This window comes from Cyrtonyx montezumae, unplaced genomic scaffold, assembly GCF_038088225.1.
Source record: "Cyrtonyx montezumae isolate F1298 unplaced genomic scaffold, pur_monq_1.0 scaffold_3, whole genome shotgun sequence".
NCBI lineage: Eukaryota > Metazoa > Chordata > Aves > Galliformes > Odontophoridae > Cyrtonyx > Cyrtonyx montezumae.
Window position 1 is genome coordinate 6,722,212 of NW_027072034.1, and position 19,192 is coordinate 6,741,403.

General features: G+C 34.9%; 1 protein-coding gene across 1 annotated transcript in view; it reads right to left on the reverse strand.

The window, feature by feature from the left end:
• The window catches only part of DIAPH3 (diaphanous related formin 3), a 217,649-nt gene that overhangs the window by 48,998 nt on the left and 149,459 nt on the right, over window positions 1-19,192 (reverse strand). The window contains exons 25-26 of the mRNA XM_065744007.1: window positions 15,311-15,406; window positions 14,826-14,885 (exon numbers count right to left, since the gene is read on the reverse strand). Of these exons, the coding sequence (XP_065600079.1) occupies window positions 14,826-14,885; window positions 15,311-15,406 (156 nt within the window). The remainder of the gene's footprint in view (window positions 1-14,825; window positions 14,886-15,310; window positions 15,407-19,192) is intronic.

Below are 19,192 nucleotides of genomic sequence, written 5' to 3' on the forward strand. Positions count from 1 at the left end.
GACCCTGAGCTGATGTATTGAGTAAACTCAAACTTATTTCAACTTTTTTTTTTCCATGAATTTATTCACTTCCACACACTACTTCTATACAAGTTTATATTAAAATTGAATTCGCTGCACTATTTGGGTCATATTGTCACAGATAGGAAATCTCACAAAAGCTATGGATGAAATGACTGTTCCTTTAATTACATGTTGAAATCTTTCTTCTTTTTACTGAAAAACATCATAGATTTGAAGTTGAGCTTTAATTTCTTTGATGCTGCAAATAAGGGACTTTTTTTTTTTTATTAAAAGGACTTCAAATACCAATTAATTAAAAATATTTAATGTAAGAACCACCAAACTTTTTGTCCTGTGGAGAAGGAACAGATGTTGACTACAGAGAAGCAACCAAGTTTCAACAGAAGTTGAAACTGGTTCCTATCAGGATTTCATACAAAGGTATATGATTATATTATCTGAAATTTAGGGCAACAAGGCTGCAATCCCTTCTGAATACAAAGCACCTTGAAGTGGACTTCTCCACTGGATTGCTCATCTTTTTCCAAGAAAGCCATCAGATTGTAAAATTTTACTGCACTCCATTCAATTCGATGTAAGAGAAATTCACATTAATAGCAAAAAAAATTAAGGCTGAAATCTGCAACTTACACTGAAAGTATAAGGCAGTGGAGTGTGCCATTTACTAACATAAATACTGTCAGCTTATAAAGAGATTTCCTGTTTCTCATATTTTCATATTGTTCTCTCGAACTTGTTCAGTTTAGCTTCGACAAAACCAGACACTGGAAGATTAATTTTAGTCAAATTTCTTTTCCACATAAAAATGCAGTTAGTATTCTTGTTAAAAAGTGTTCTTGATGAAATAAGTTTTCTTATCACTTGCAGAAATGTATTACTTACTGCAAACATTTAAATAACTATTTCACTATATCAGTGTAGGCTGAGGGAATAAAAATTTGCAAGCTAAAAATAAGAAATAGCTCCTATTATAAAAAAAAGGGCTGAGTTAAAAAGCAGTAAAGTGCTAAGTATAAGAGAAAATATCCTGTAAACACTCAGTGTACTAGCATTGTGCAAGCAGGGATCAAGACAACCCAGTTGGATTACATGCTGCAAGACCAGAGCTAGTATTTGCACATTTTGCAGCAATTTCTGTAAAATCCAGGTCCTGAGTGACATAGAGTTTGGATGGAGATCTGAACATGTTGTGTCTCTAAAATGGATTTGACAGATGGCTCACATGGTGGGTAAGGAATTGGATGGATGGTCATACTCAATGAATTGCAGTCAATGGCTTGATGTCCATGTGGAGACCAGTGATGAGCGGTCTTCCTCAAGGGTCAGTATCGGGACTGTCACTTTGCTGGTGGCACGTACAGTGTGATTGGGTGTACCTTCAGCAAATTTACAGATGACACCAAGCTGGGTGGTACAGTTGGCATGCTGGAGGGACCAGGACAGGCATCAAAGGGGAGCCCATGTGAAAAACGTGTGGTTCAACAAGGCCAAGTGCAAAATCCTGCACCTGGGCTGTGGCACTCCCTAGCACAATTACAGGCTGGGTGAAGTGGGTGGATTGGGAACAGCCCTGCAGAGAATGACATGGGGATATTGGTGGATGAAAAGCTCAACAAGAGTCAGCAGTGTGCACTTTTAGCTAAGAAAGGCAACCATATCCAAGGCTGCATTCAAAACGAAGCATCCAGGAGGTGATTGCACACCTCTGCTCTACTCTTCTGAGATCCCGCCTGCAGTATTGCATTCAGTTCTGCAGCCCTGGCGTAAAGGATACGGACCCCCTGGAATTAAGTGCAGTGCAGGGCCACAAAGATGATCATAGAGCTGGAGCACCTCTCAAGAGAGGCTGAGAGAACTGGGGTTGCTCAGACTGGGGAAGAGAAGGTTCTAGGGAGATATTACTGCAGCCTTCTGAGGGGACTACAAGAAAACTGGAGAGCAACTTTTTGCAACAGCATGCAGTGATAGGACAAGAAGTAATGGTTTGAAAGTAAAAAAGAGTAGATTTATGTTAGACACTGAGAATAAATTCTTCACTGTGGATAGGTGGTGAGGCTCTGGAACTTCCTGAGAGATGTTTCAGATGCTTCATCCCTGTAAATGTTCAAGACCAGTTTAGAGGAAGCTTTGAACACCTGGTCTTGTGGAAGGTGTCCCTGCCCATGGTAGGAGGTTGGAACTAGATGATCTTTAAAGTTCCTTACAATTCTGTAATTCTCAGTATGAACTATGTTCCCCCAGTGCCCAGCGTCCCTCGCTCAACCACAGATCTTTAAAAGGGTCATATACAATATGGTTATTTAAGTTTAGACAGTGTTAGGATTAGGATATTTAAGGTATTCCTGACATGATTCTCACTTAGCTTTCTTTTAAGCAAGCCAAAATACACTTTTCAAATGCATATCTTGGTATTTGTATTTAATAGAAAAATAACATTACAAGGATTACATATTTTGTTTCACCATAGATTTCTCATAAAAAGGTAAGTTGGAGATACTTCTGCAGTCTTTCTGGCTTCTTTCTTTGTTACTTCCACATGAACATTTTCACCAATCCTATATCAATTAATATTCTCATTTAGACCACAGCGTGCTTTACAGTTTATTGTTGCAGGTCAAAAATGACATTTTTATTAGGCTAAGTTTGCAGTTACAGACTGAAGTACGAGAAAAATGTTTTATATACTGTGGTAAATGGTACTGTTGAATGTTCTGATAGATAAGTGAGGAAGATGGGCTGAGAATAAGGAATAGGCAAGATGTGGTAGGAAACAAGAAAAACTATCATTAGGTATCCCTTAAAAGGCTTCAGAAATAACCATCAAAAAAGATGAAAATGACCCATGAAGGGAGATCAGATTCCAAACTAAGAAATTAGGATGCAACTAGTTGTATCCTCAAAGACACAATCATTAGAGTTTATTTTTTAACTTTTACTAATGAAAACAAAGCCTTTTTTTCCCCCAAACTTTTCTTTCTTTTTTTTTTTAATTGTCTTTCATTGGCATCTGGGAAAGGAAAAAATATTCTGCTTCAGCATACTCTGTTTTCAGTTCCATAGGAGGAATCTACTCTAAATAATAAGGCATTCAATCTCAAACTGCAAGTTTCATATATTTTTGACTAAGCTGAAATGAAACTAACATTTTCTAATAGGAGATCTCACTGCATATCAAGTTTTCAGTAAAATGATCTCAGGGCAACTGCTGTTAGGTAGATAAACAGAGGCTGGGTAAGCTCAGTGGAAAGTAATTGGCTGTGTCCTGTTTTCAGTCAGTGACTGGCAAACAGAAAGAACAGACTTAAAGCACTAGGGTAAGCTTGGAGACTGATTAGTCAGGAAGCTATTGCTAAAGGCAGCAAGAGTAGGAGCTATCCCAAGAGCTCTCTTACAGCAGTTTTCCTTGCCCTGTGAGACACAACTGGAAATCCCTTAATGCACTCTGCCCTTCATTTATTTTTGCTACTGGACATTTGAGAGCATTTAAGAACGCTGCTTTTTTGAGTAGTTGCCTGATGATGGATCACATAGAATTAAAATGATTTTATATTTCTTAGGGAAAGGGGAAGACTACCATCTACAGTACAATTATAAAACTAGGGATGATCTGATAGCATACTGCTTTTTATTCTGTGCTGCGTAGCCAGGACTGAGTTTACTAGTCAGGCATCACTCTTTATTATATATATGATTTGCTCTTTAAGCTGAAATTATGAACTTAACACATCCAATTCAGATACTTAGTTGAGTCAGTTTTCTTATCATTCCTATAAGTAATCTTGCCGTTTTTAACTATTTTAATATATTCTGAAGTATGCTATTTTCCATATATTCCATGCAAACATTATATTTTTATACCAGTCAGCAGTGATGAAACATTAACTTCAAATCTTGTTTATCAATAAAAATATATACATGTAACATAATGCTACTGTACTGATTCGTTTAATTTTTATCCAGCTATTCTAATGAAACATTAGCACACTTAAATATTATCACAGTAGCTAGCAGTAAAGCATAAATTACACAAACGCTCTATATTAGAGAAAGAGATGATTATCAAGGTACTAGAATTTGAAAACAAAAGGAGGTTGGTTATCCAAACTCAATGCAAATGTTCATACATAAGCACTGAAATACAATTAACTCGTTTTTAATTAATTCCTTGCTTAGAACAGAATATACTAACTTGAAGAGCAACTATTCAAGCTATTGTTTTATCTTCAGTATCCATAGTGCTGTGTATTAACTTTATTATAGATACAGAACTAAAACATGGAGAAATCTATTCTTTAGATCACTAAAATTAGAGACCTAAACCCACTATTTAACAATTTATAAAAGCTAATTCTTGTCTAAGATGGGTACGTCCCTCTCTGTATCCAATCTAAGAAGCATATGGCCTCTAATTGGGTATCTGTAATAATGAGATATGAAAATTCTTCAGGAAATTAAATACATGTATTAATTTTAGAAGATCAGTTACAAATGGACACCTGATATGCCCAAGCAATTAATTAGCATTAGAAAGCACTTTACATGTTTAGTGCTTTGATCGTACCCTTTTCACTGACAGTTTTGGATGTTTGGTACATCTGCAGAGTAGATCCTGAGGGTCTCAATATTCAAAGAGTGAAAACTGGGGAAAAGGAAAAAAGAAAAGCACAACAGAAAAACAAACCAAACCACCCACAACCACCCAAAAGCACACAGGAACTGCTCTGGTTTGGAAGAAATTTTTAAGCACTGTTTCTTTTGATATAGTTCTTATGTCATTCTTCAAAATTTAACAGTCCTCTCCATGCTCCCCCATCAGCCTAATTTGGCATTGTGTTCATGTGGGTTATCAGCAGGTTTGGAATCACTACAATGACTCACCCAGTTTTTCAGCTAATGATGGTAGAGTGAAAGGAGAGATGTCATGAACTTTACTTTCTCATGGAAAAGATGGAAGAAAAAATACTTATATTTTAGAACTCAGGAAGAAAAAGTGTATTATCTCTCCCTTCTCTGGTAACAAGAGTAATGCATGCTCAAATAAGAATAGGTCCTCAGATACAGTTCCCAAGACAAAGTTCTTATGGTAAGAAAAAGCAATTTTGTCAATTAATTTACATACGGGAGTCGGGGCAAAAATTCATTAATTTTGTAACTAAAAAAATGGGAAAAAACAGTCACCAAATATAATTATGAACACAGTATGAAAAAGTACCCATTTCAAAATGATTATGAAAACCTTTACTCAGCTACATTTAACTACGGTTCATCCAGACTCCATTATTCCCTTAGGGCATGAATTTAAACCGTATTCTCCATATCCCTGGAAAATTCCCTCTGTTCATTAGCTCCTCTGCTTACAGAGTTCTGCTATAAATAACAAACATTACTGAGCCTAGTGATTCAAATATTCATACTGAATGAGGAAAGCCGATTATGATTCCTGCCACAGAAAACATTCAGTCTTTAATCCAGTGACTGAAGTAAAATGCATATGGGGATCTGGAAGCTCCGACCATGAAAATACCAGCCTATTAATTTGTGTCCCACTAGGCAGGCATTTTCCAACAAATAGTTTACCCATGGTTTTATTAAGCTCTTTTATCCAAGATGTTTATACCAAAACAGCTGTGATTTAATTCCATCCATAACACAAATACCTATGACACTAACATAAACTTTACCATTTCCCACTAATATATTTTTGTGAAGTGTAGAAATTAATCTCAAATTTAACTAAAACAGCCACTTCATTAAGGAAAATGTGAGGCATATCCTGTTCTTAGATTTATCTGATATGTTTTTCATCTTTCTGTATATGAAAAGCCATATTAACAAAGTACAATGCTCCTAGCCAGTATCTGTTCTCAAATGACAAAGAAGAACCCGAGTGACAAAGTGATTCTAGATGTGAAAATACATACCCTTTTAAATTATTTAACTCTGTTTTAAGAAATAGAAAAGAAGCCTATGAAAAGATTGTTTGTCATGACAGCACATTCTGCTTTTCTGTGGTTTAATACCTGTCAAAATTCTTGGACATGCCTTGGCATTGTTCGTGTGCACGATGCCTCAGATTTGTTCCTAAAAGCCATCCAGTTTCAAGTTGACACGGTGTCTGTTTAGAGGTAACTCAAATGTCTATACACGCACTGTATTGTACCATACTAGATATACTCATCTCTTTTCAAATACAAAGAAATAGGTGTAAAGACTGAGAAAAAAGATAAAAAGAAAAAACACAGGAAGAATGATTTACCAGTACTGAAAATGTGTGGTGATGTCACTCTATTTAGCTGCTAATGACACTAAATATTCTTGATGTCATCTTTTCACTTTCGTGTTATTTCATTTTCTTATGTCACAAGGAGAAAGTGAATCAAGGGCTGCAAGCTTAAATACAACATAGAATAAACTTAGCTTTCTAAAACTCAGTTTAAAAAACATCAATTTTGAAAAGCTAGGGCAATTATACAATAAATGTTGCAGGGACAGGTAACTGGTTTGATTCTTTTTAAGGAGCTTTTTAAGGAGGCTGGGCAGAGAGTGGAATGGAGAGCTACTCTGCGAAGAAGGATTTAAGGTGTACTGGTGGATGAAAAATTCACTGTGAGATGGCACTGTGAGAAAGCCAATCATATGCTGGGTTGCATCAAAAGGATAGTAAGCAGGTGAAGGGAGGTGATTCTCCCATTCTGCTCTGAGACCCTAATGGCTGTACTGCATTCATCTCTGGGGCCCCAAACATAAGAAGGACATGGACCTGTTGGACTGAGTCCAAAGGAGGGCTGGAGCACCTCTCCTGTGAAGAGAAGTGGAGAGGGTTGTGGTTCTTCAACCTGAGAAGACTCTGAAGAGACTGAAGAGATTTTACAGCAGCCTTCCATTACCTGAGAAGAGCCCATAAGAAAGAAGAGACTTCTTCCAAGGACATGTAGCAATAAGACAAAGGGAAACAGCTCTAAAATTAAAGATTTAGATTAGATACAATGAAGAAATTGTTCATGCTATGAGACACTGGAAAAGGGCTTTGAGTAACTTCATTTAGTGGAAGGTGCCCCTGTCCCTGCAGGGGGGTTGGAACTAGATGGTCTTTAATGGCTCTATGATTCTATGATTGATTCCATGTCAAGAACAAGTCAAACTACAATGTCCAATGAAAGTGAATACATTCTTCGTAAGCCCAATTTTCTTCAAAATCCAAATATTCTTCCCTGAATATGCTTAAATCATATCCTTTCATTTTGGATTTGTAAGTTACGTGAACTTAAGGAAATGCAATGGGTAAGATTTGCAGGCAACGTGTTACTGTAACATAGACTGTACACATGGTGTAAACTGAAAGCAGAAAGTCAGAAGATGTGAAAATATCACATTGCAAGAGTAATGCATTCACAAAAGTGTTGCCCATTGATGAGATGCACAAGTGAATTGTGTAATTTTTTGACAGCTGCCTTATTTAGTACTTTTACTATCTCATAAACAGTTTAAGGTAGACAATGATGAATTGCAATGAAAAATTATGAGTAATTTCCCAAATCATTTTAATAGGATCTAACCAACTAATGATAGACTGTTTTGCACTACTCCAGATCATCCTGGCTATCATCTTTCCTTCTGACATTCACGTGAAAGCTGTTATTTGTGCCCTATGTTTACTGCCTTTGCCACTCATGATCTTTAAATAGGCAGCACCAAGAAAGTCTCTTGAGCCTTCTCAACGTTTTGCTGGGAGGTTGATATGAATTTTGCCTTAGGCGTGTGCGATGGAAATATGCAAGACTTATCTATTTTTGGGATGAAACAAAGACGATACCACATTTATCAAGCAACTTACAGGCACAGCCACCAGTTCTGGTTCATCTTAAATGCAAATTTCCCTTTAGAGTACTCCAAAACTTGAAAGTAAAGCTTCCAAGTGTTCCTACTCCAAAAAATAAAAATTAAAAAAAAAAAAAAAGGAAGAAGGCATAGGATACTAGGATACTCTTGCTTTTCCTGCATCTTTTAATGTCTTTTATTTGTGCTTTTCCTGAATGTTGACTTACAATGACAAACATCAGGAAGAAATACAACTCCAATATTTCTTATACACTGCACATTTTTGCTCTGTAGCAACAACCACTTAGAAAATGAAACTAAATAATCCCAAAGGAGGAAAAAAACACTAAGGGAACACATTCACTTACATGGCAATGAAAGATGAATTAAGTGTGCTTAAAGAATTCGATGTGTAATGTTTTGTGCTTTCTACATCTTTTGAAATACTGAATGAAAGCTGTTGCATTTACTAGACACTGCTTTAGTCACAAAAGACTCAGTTCACGATCGATACACCATATCAATCTAAGATTTTGTCCCTAGTGTATCATTAACTGGACAAAACTCAATTCTAACATCTTGCTATTGAAATCTCACAACCCAACATAGTGAAAGAAAGTAAAGGCAATCCTTTTAAAATGATATATGTAACAATATAATGAGAACTGTGACTGCTGTTCAGACTATACATATATTATTTATTCTATTTGGATCGGTGTCTCTAAAGCATTTGAAGAAAGCTTCAGGAGTTTAGATACCACTTATTCTTAATGTTCAGAAAATAATAAACAGAAGTGAAAAGGCCTGGTAAATTTATACCTAAAGCTTTGTTAAACAAATACGGAAGAGACTTGAAAAGTACTCTGAGAAGTGACAGAACCACTTTACTATATAGATCAGCTCAGTAATCGTCTTCAAATGAAAGTTCTGCATGACTAAACAAAGGAAAGACAAATATGGGGAAATTGTTGGTAATTTACAGCTCCCTTTGCAGATTTAAGATTGTCCACTGATGCATATTCAGAGGACTGCTTTGAATACATAACCTGCCTGTAGTACCTTTTGGAAATCTGGTTACCCAGCCAGATGACTACGAAGCTGACATTTACTATATGTGCAATTATGGGATATAGTGTCAGTGCTTTCAAATGTCACTTCTTTGCTGCAGTTCTTATCTTGCAGAAAACGTCCTTGTGTCTCCTAAAAGGAGCATTCTTATTGCACGAGTACCAGCGAACACTGGCAAGGTATTTATGAAAGCAGTTAGTTGTTATGAGTGTCTAATTTGAACTCTTCAGAAGATCTCGCTTTAGAAATGAACTCATCAAACTTCTGGAGAACAAGTCCCATTATAAGGTCCAAGGTGGCACTTAAGAATTCTTACTCTTAACAAGCTTTTCCTCTCTTCCTTGTCTATACTATGTTCGCTATCTTTATGTTAAGACACAAAGAGGTAAAGATATGCAGGACAGTCTACTTATGGTATTTTTTCTAAGATTACAATTCCTCTTTACATTTTCTAAATATGGGTGTTGCCAAGAGGTTACACTTCGGGTTTGGCTTATATAGACTGCCAATATTCTCACTATACCAAATTTTTTCAGAGTACTAACATGCACTTACTACTTACTTAAAGTACATCTTCCCATTCTTAACAGAACCTGTATCATTTTTTTTCCTAAAGGTTATTTTCTGTTTCTCTTTATGTCAATCTTAAGACAATTAAAAAATGTCGATGTTGCTATTTTTTTTTCTTTTTGGAAAGGCTCTGAAAGAATCAAACTTTCCCATTTTTCATCCAAAACCCTTCTCTTCGCCTTTCATCCCTTCAGACACACTTTCTATACTCCAACATTACACTTCAAGAGAGAGAGATCCTTAGATAAAGACCCTAAAAACTTTGCAAGAAAATTAAACATGCTCTCTATATTTTCAAATGTTAACTCTACAGGGCCATGTCTGTAACAGTCTGCATCTGTATGCAACTATACCAATGCAGAATTAGTTCTAAAGAAAACAGGTAAAAATAAGTAAATTAACTTCCCTCATCTGAGTATTTTTCACACATGCACACTTTACTCCTATGGCCACAATTTCTTTGAACTCCGCTGCTTGAGCCAGAAAAAAAATAAATTATAATAAACATTGTACGTGGTTTCAGGGAAATTATTTCTGTTAGAATAAGTAGAAATTTTACTTGACTTTTGAAGTCAATATTGAAGTGAAGATTTGGTCTTCAGATGGAAGTAATTGAGAACTCCTTTTCTTTTTACAAGAGAAATTCTAGTAAATATTTTTGTTTTATAACAGTGCCTACAGATATTCTGTGGAGGAAAACAAGTCTGCTGAGTGAAACTTCACAAATCCTTACAAAAACGTTATCTTCTTCTTTCCGTACGTGAGTTAAAAACATCTACCTAAATGTTGAGCTCAGAATGAAAACCAGGCTACCATCAATAATTTCTTAAAACACGTGTCTACCATGAGGAACTGATTTTGTTCAAGAATGCATCTTCAGGGCTACATGTTAAGAAATATGTACTGGGAAAAACTTTCAGTCTTCAGTGTTTCTCCAGTGCTAGGTACTTCTTAGTGTTTCCTGCCTGCAATTTTGGAAAACACAGCAACATACACTTTTTTTTTAATGAACAATTAAATTCAAAGCAGTGCTCAAATAGAACAGTGACCTCCAAGTGGTTGCACTATTGATTTTGAGAACTATGATGAATCTTAGCTCATTGCCAGCTAAGAGACACTAGGATGAACCTCAGATGACAGTTCTACTCTGAATAAGAAAAAAAGGGTTTTCTTCTGCTTAGCCAGGATCAGAATAACATTGGTTGGCAAGAATTTCATTTAACATAGGTATTTAAAACAGTTCAGACTAAACATCAAATGAAAATTATTCTATTGTTCACAGGTTTCCTGAACAAAAAGCTGTATCATTACCTTTACAGTTAAGGTTTGACTTCATTCTGGAAAGAAGACCTTCTTGTTATCTTTGAAAGCACAGTCCACAACCCAACTGATTGCAAAAGAAAGAATTCTTTCAACCTTTCAAGTCACAGAAATCAACCTGCATTTTCACTTTCATTTTACTATAGCTCTTCTTTACTGTCAGTTTTGAATCTAGCCTCCTTGTAAAGAAAACCACTTTCCACTGCATTTGAGATATGCATACGTGCAATCAAAGCTGTACGTTGAATTTGTATTCATGCATTTCAGATAACATTACCTTGGCCAATGTTACTGCAAATAAATGTGTAGCCATAGCAGCAGAGAACTTGATACAGGCTGCAAAGCCTGACTGAAAACTTAGTTAATAATGCAGTTTTCTGTGCTGCAGTGGGCACTTTGCTGCCTTAGATGTGCTTGTTTGTGTACGTGAACGTAACTAGCTTGGCATAAATGTGCAAGATGCTAATGTATGTTGACTGTTGTTTTAAATAACTGATAAACTCAGATGAACATTAGGTATTAGCTGCTTGAAAAAGATCTTATAATGTGCAAAATCCTGATCACTGGCAATTAAGTGCTTTATGCTGCTTTCAAAATATAAACCTACATTTGATATCACTGAATCAAAGGTACAAAAACAGTAGAACTCTATACTAAAACTCAACTAGTGATGTACACTACTCTGACTAGCAAATACAGCGAAAGGATATACTGCAATAGTTCTGCAGTTCGTTGTTATTTTCATTTACAGCTAACTGTAACATTATCAGGCAGTTTTGAATATAAACATAATTCAGCTGTTAATAAAATAAATACAAAACAGCACATGGAAATAAAGGAAATAAATATTCTAATCATGCCAACATCAACAAAAATCTATTGAAAAGATCTGTACTAATAAGTTAATTCTGATCACAGAAATAAGAGTAGAATTAAATGACAAAAAACACACAACATGATAGAAAAAAAAAAAGGACAACCTTTTCAAGAAAAGAAGAGTGCAGTAGAACTGAAAATAAAAGAACACACTCAGAAGGCCGCCCTGGGAAGTAGCAAGAGAACTAATAGTCAGAAATACCAAATGAACACTACCAGAGTTTTCAGGGGAGATCAATGGATTACAGCAAAAAAAACAAACAAACCAGACCAACCAATGGCCAGCATTCCACTCACATTACTCCTCCTCCCTCTTGTTTCTATTTTTAGCAATCTATTTAATTTAAGGATATTTCTACTCTCAGTTCTAGAGCTATTTAGCACTGGTTTGCTGTTTTTCAGCAAAAACAGCAGGAGGCTTGTTGCCTCCTGTTTTTCACTATTTTTTTTTTTTAATAAGACTTGGCTTAGCCTCACTGTTAAGAGGTAGTTTGGTATCTTGAGCAGTATTGTACTGAGGATAATGATGGCAATGATGAAATAAATTACCTTCCTGCTGCCACAGCTACAGAGAGAGTGGGTATTCCCTCTGTATTTCTCTCCCTTACCATTCTCTGTGAAATATGAACTCTGCCTTTGTATCTATTGCTGGGGTACAATCTTATTTCCCCTTTTTTAGAGAAAAATCTTTAACCATAAAGTCTGAACAGGTTTTGTTTGGTTTTATTTTGTTTTTAAGCACAAAACATTAGTTAGAACTTGATGGCATCTGCCCAATAGAGATTGCTGCACTCTGAATCATTCAGTAGGCAGATATTTCAACACATGGCTTGTAATTCTATCTGACTGCATTATGAGTAAAAGAAGTACACTCTAGGTATGAATCTGCAATGTGTATTAATAAAGCATATCCACTATAAGTGAATCTGTTAGTCTCATCAGAAGAAGCAAACAAGAAAAGTGCTTTATCGCTTTCCACATATTTTAAGGTAGTAGCTTTTTTGGCACACTGATGCAAAATCTAGAGTTCATTTGAAATTAAAAGTTGGGAAAAACAGCCAATCAATTAAAGGCCAAACCAATCTTTCTGCCTAATGACACATTCCAATTTTTTTCTGAAGTAGGCTGAAATCAGAGACTTTTTTTCTACACAGTATACATACTATGAGCTAGAGAAAATAAATCACTATGTCTAGTATACATAGAAACAATAAGTTACTGCATATTTATCCACATTAGACAAGAAGTGAAAGAAAAAAAAATACAAAGAGGAGCAGACTTAAAAAAAGCAAAACCAACAAACCTGTCATCATAAAATGTTCAACTCTTTGGTAACAGAAAATCAAAAAAGCCTTGTTCTTCTTGATTTGAGTGCCCACACTACTCACTTCAGTGAGGTTACTAAAAACAATCTTTGCTACTCAGAGTCTATCATACATTCTAGTTAATATGCTATCTACACAATTTCCAATTTCCTAATAACAAAATAAATGATCAGACAGAAAATTCACAGATTACCTACATAGGCTTTCAACAGTTGAATTAAAAAAAAATAATAATAATCTACAAGATCAACTCAAAATAATTAATGCCCATATACTTAACCAGAAGTAACATCAAGTTCAGTGCTTTGTTTGGCTCAAGACAAGATGCAACATATAGATACTGTGGCAATTGCCAACAACACAACAACATACTTAATTCTTAATTCCTTAAAAGAAAGATTAGGAATGTATTATCTTGTTCCTGAAAAAAATAAGACAGGCTCAAGAAAAGCTGCATTCATTCTAAAATGTATCAGAATCAGATTGTCTCAAGATGTTCTATTGAAAAAACAGCTAAATTTAAAGCAATCCAAGAGTTTGATTTTACTTTTCTAGAACAAGCATCTGATCTTGAAACGAACCTAAGTACCAGATTATATCCATCAGTTGTACAAATTGGTTCTCACACTTTGCACAATTTGAAGTTCTGGGTTCTTGTTTTTTTTTTTTTAACCTGAAACAAAAAACTTTGTCCTCATGTTTGAAAATGGAAGCTGTACTGCCTGTAGACAGTATAGCAACTGTGAACTTCAACATAACTGTTCCTACAAGTGGTAACTTACAGGGTAAAATTCAGATGTGCTCTGTAGTCATTATTTAAATATCAGCATGTTATGTGCCAGACAAGCACTTGCCAAATATACTTCATTCCTCCTTGGGCCAATTCCTAGAAGTGAATTAAATTATCTTTCACCTGTCTTTCTGGCTCTAGATTATTTGACTTTCAGTTTAATCATGACAAAATCTATATGGTCTTTTTGTCTGCCGTACATATTTAAGAAATAAAAACATAAGAAACATGAGGTATAGCTAATATCCTCAGTGTGACTGCATCTGCCTTTTTAAATTATGCAGTGTATTTAAGTATCAAAAGATAATTCATTCTGCTTACAAAATGAAGACTTTTGCTTTTTCTTTTTAATGTTAATGAAAATTTTTCTTTAATACAATTACTATGTAATTAAACCTTTTCCTGAGACCACTAGGTTAGGAGCCACTGAAAATAGTCAATCTGGATTCCTGAGTCTTGGATAAAAGACAGCTAACATAAAAATGTTCTGCACGTCATCTAGGAAAGCTAAAAAACACACATACCCTCACTATTCCATGAAATAATTAATTTCCTTACTTCACTGATCCAACATCAGTTTTGAAAAATTTCAGTGAATGACAGCTTAAACTATTCCAGCTAAAACACCAAGAAAACCAAGACAAAAGGAATGAATGCAAAAGGTTATCTAACTTGGTATCATAAATATTTAACACTTAAAATGTTCTACAACCTTTGCTTTCTTACATAGTACATAAAATATTGAAAATTCTTGCATTACTGTTCCTAAGGTTTGTAAAATTCCATTGAAAAACATAATCAAGTTTCAAATAAATAAATAAATAAACTTTAAAAAGAAGAGCTTTACAAGACAAGCAACAAGTACTCTTTCATGGTGTAATATTCATGTCAATCTTAACAACAAGGTTCCAATGTTGTTTTAGTATTCCACTAGTATAGAAAACAGAAAATATCACAGCAGTCTTTTGAAAACGCAGATCAACTACATAAGCTAAGTTAAAAAGAGCGTGCAATTCATGAATATGGCTCATTACCATGGTTACAGGCTTTCAGCACAGGCCTCTGTGTAGTTGGACTGAGATTTTGTGGTACGTCTGCAAGAGCAAGAAAACAAAGGAAAATAAACACCCCTCTGAAAGTTACTGGATGGATTAATGTAACAACATGAGCAAGCAGAAATATTTGAAAGTTGGATATTTCTAGGTGAAAAGCTACAGTGGAATAAACCGATGCACCGGCAGGACAAGATGACTTTTACCTCCTGTATACAGTGGTTGTTACTATAAATCCTTAAAATTTAAAGTATACAGGGATATATGGAAGAGCTTTAACCATCAGGCTACACTAATTTCAGTACATTGATCACCAGAGCACTACAGACAGAAGCAAAATGGCCCTGAATGTCCTTGATACATAGATATCACTGCAAGAAGGAATTAAATCCAAAAGCCTTTTGAGCACTGGACCCATAATGATTTTAGCTTTGTCTTGAAAATAAAATGTAAAATAGAATATTCACCTTTAGCCCTGGGTATTCTTTTTCTTCGATCTCGAAAAGCTGCACCTGACTGCAAGGCCTCCAACAGACTATCCATCACTCCAGTCTCCTCACCTTCTGTAAGAGAAAGGAAAGGAATCCCCTGGGTAACCACAGCAAGATCAAAGCATAAATAATATTAACAATAAGAAACAAGAATAATAGAAGACACTTGTAATAGTATTAAAATCAGTTATTTCAAACTTAACCAGAATTTTAATATTCAGAACACTGCTCTCTAACAACAAAACAGAACGGATATGGTCTTCTGTCAATTGCACATTTTATTTCATTCATTTCACATTCCTCTTTCTCAACCGTAGTTTTAAATGAAATGTCATTTCACTCATATTTTCATTTCAGTACCCTTTTGCAACTGCAAATATTCAGTTTCATGTCAGCTTTCAAGAGCTGTCCCTTAAGTGATTTGCTGTATTAGACAAAAGAGATCATTTCAGTTATTGTTATAAAAATTGAAATTGTTTCTCGGCAGGAAGCTGAAGGAAAAATATTGGACTAAGTAGGATATGAAATGGTATCTATAGGTAGCTTTAATCAAAAGCCATTTTCCTTTTATACTTAATGACCTGTGGTCAATACTGCCATAGCCCAGGAAAATTCTTCTCATCAGATTATACATCTGGGTATAATATCCTTCTGAAAGAATTAAGAATGTTATCATGATGTTATAATTAAACACAAGCATTAAAAACATTACTTATATTTCCTCAAATAAGTATATCAGAAAAACTAATTCATCCTTTGTTTCTACATCTCTGAGGACAAAAAAAACCCCACAACCCCATGGATTTCCTGTACAATGAAAAATCTCCACAGAGTAATAAAGAACTAACTACATGACAGAAATCTCATTATGTCTCACTAGGCTAAACTCCCAAGGTCAACATGCAGCTTGGACGCATCACATGATTCTGCAGATATTACTAACAGTGAATACATTTCTACTCAAAATGTGAGCTCTGAAGTTCACCAGAAAAATGTCATTAAATATTAAAAAAAAGGGGTTTTTTTTCCAAAATAATCTACAGAAACACGTATATAAACATATTTATAACTCATTGCAGATGATCTGAATCATTGACTCAAAATTAAATTAGATTTTCATACGCACTTATGTTTTGTTTGTGCTATTACCCCCTCTTTAATTTCTATAATTCTGTATGTACATTTGTGTTCAAGGAATGATTATTATTTCATTTTTGGAATTTATTCATAAGTTCATAAGGTTGGAAAGGACCTATAAGATCATCTAGTCCAACTATCCTCCTATCACTATCTCCACCCAACTACTAAATCAAATCCTTTAGCACCTCATCTAAACGCTTCTTGAACAGCGCTAGGGATGGTGCCTCAACCACCTCCCTAGGCAGGCCATTCCAGTGCCTGACCACTCTATTAAATATATTCCCCCTAAGAAGAACATTCTTCTTTGTGGTATTTCATCTGCTACTACTCCAAGATGCTGGCCCTCAAAATATCAAAACTATAAACTGAGAACATCCTCACTTCTTGTCTTTTTTCTATGGAGTCAACTACTGGACTTAAAGATCTACACACAGGGAGAAATAATGGAAAATTAGCAATATTTTATAATTTTGCATAACACTGATCACCATTTATTTTCTATGCTATACATGGCAGATGAGGAATATAAGTAAAGACTGAAATATAGATTTTCTCTTGCTTTGAATTTAGTATAAATTAAATAATATTAAACAATATAAATTAAATAATGATAAATATTGCCACAATGGAGTTTCCTCCTTCGAGACCAGAGGACCAGTACAGTAACTAGCTTACTTAAAAAATATTACTCAGATTTCATATACATCTTCTTGGTGGCCTTTGTTGTTATTTTAACTTTTTTTTTTCCTATCTGTTTCTTAATATTCACATCTCAAATGAAATCAATCAGTGAATGTTTCAGTTTAAAGTGATGCTTGAGGAACAAGCCATTAAAGTACGTGAATGTTGGAGGAAAGTTATAAGCAGCAGTTCAAAAAATACTCAATAATATTGTTGTCTTCAAAATAATACCATAACTGTTTATGAAAGAAGAGTTCATAAGCTTTGCTTTAGGAAGTAGTAATAACAAGAAAAAAAATTGCTTTCAATTCTATTTCAGCATGTCATCTTTTTTCTTTTTAAGCCTTTATAGGACTATTATGGATTCCATACTTATTTCAAAAACATAACAGTTTGAGTGGGAAAAAAGTACAAATAGTGCATAATCTGTTATAAAAAAAAAAGACAAATTGTATAAAAAAATATTAAATATTTCAAATAATGGAATGGAAATATTGCAAAACCAACATTTTGTCGCATAGCTGAAACATGTTTAAGGGTACTATCTGTTTTTCTTTCTTATCTGAATGACTGCAAATAAAAACATTCATGGTTGCTATTCTGTACCAAAACATCCAGTAGCACTGTTTTTCAAACTTCTACATCTTGAGTTAGGCTCCAAATTCTGGTTTCTGATGCCTAAGTCAGCAGTTGATTACACCACCTTCCATGAGGTCGTATAAATAGCTATTAATACCCATACTGTTAACATCACCCTAGTCTGTTAGTAATAGGCAATAAATTACATTAATCTCCCTATTCTGAGTCTGCTTTGCCTGTGACAGCAATTGGTGCATGATCTCCCTGCCCTTATTGATGACCATTTTCTCATCATCTTTTCTCACACCACTTTTTTTGAGGAGAGGTGAGAGATCAGCATGGTGGAGGCTGCCTGTCATGGCAGTGTAAAACCACATCTTAGTATTTCACAAATGCAACAGAAGGAAAAGAGTGCAAGAACTCAGGGGTTACTCATCAAGTTAACTGAAATAGCAGAGACTTGACATCATCTTTGAAGTAAATTCCAGGTATCATGGAAGCATTCTGGCTTTTATACAATTGAAAAATAAATTCGTGGCACTGAAGCTACTGCGTTTGTTCTTGTCTGAATAATCACGTCCTGGTCTCATAATTTAGGAGTTAGCAAAATAAATGCCTTTTTCTTCTTTTTTTTTTTTTTTTTTTTTTCCCCCACTAAAATATAAACTGTTATGGGTGGTTTTTTTTTTTTGTTTGTGTGTTTTTTTCCTCTTCAGTTCAGGATATAATTCAGTTCAAATAATGCCCAATTTTTGATGAAATGGAATTTAATTCCTTCTAGGTTTATCCACATTAGGTTTTTCATTATAATATAATAAAATTTCTGATGCAAGTTAATACCAATCTTCAGACAAAAGCAGATATATACCAGATTATTCCATGCAACAGAGAAAAAGATACAACTTTTCAGTGTTATCTATTACTCTTAAGTGTTGATTAGGGAGAGATCTAAGAAAAAAAAACATCTGCCAGAAGAAAATATGTATTTTTTCTCTTTCAAGTGCTCTACTGTAGGTTTGCTTGAATAACGATTGACTGTAAGAGTACATCCCACAAAGGAATGCCCAACTGATTAAAGGTCTCAAGTAAAAACTGAAGGACCAAATATCACTGGAGTCAAGTTTTAGCAATGGTATAGTGTTTGGATATTTAATCTCTGGAGAGTAGAACATGGAGAGGGTGGTAACTGAAGCCATCAACGCAGGAGTGAGCTCCATTAAAAAATTCTCAGGTAATAAGATTCTGTGAAATATTCATACTACAGAAACAACTTTCTAGGCCTCTCAGACTTACACATGAACAGGGCAGGAGCCCTTATGAAAGCTCATACTGTCAATGCAACAATACAAGAAACTTCCTTGTCCACAGAAAGAACTGTTTCAAAATGTGCATTATTGTGACCTCCCAAAACTGTAAAATGGAATTTCATACAATCTTACACAGAAATTGTGGGTGGAT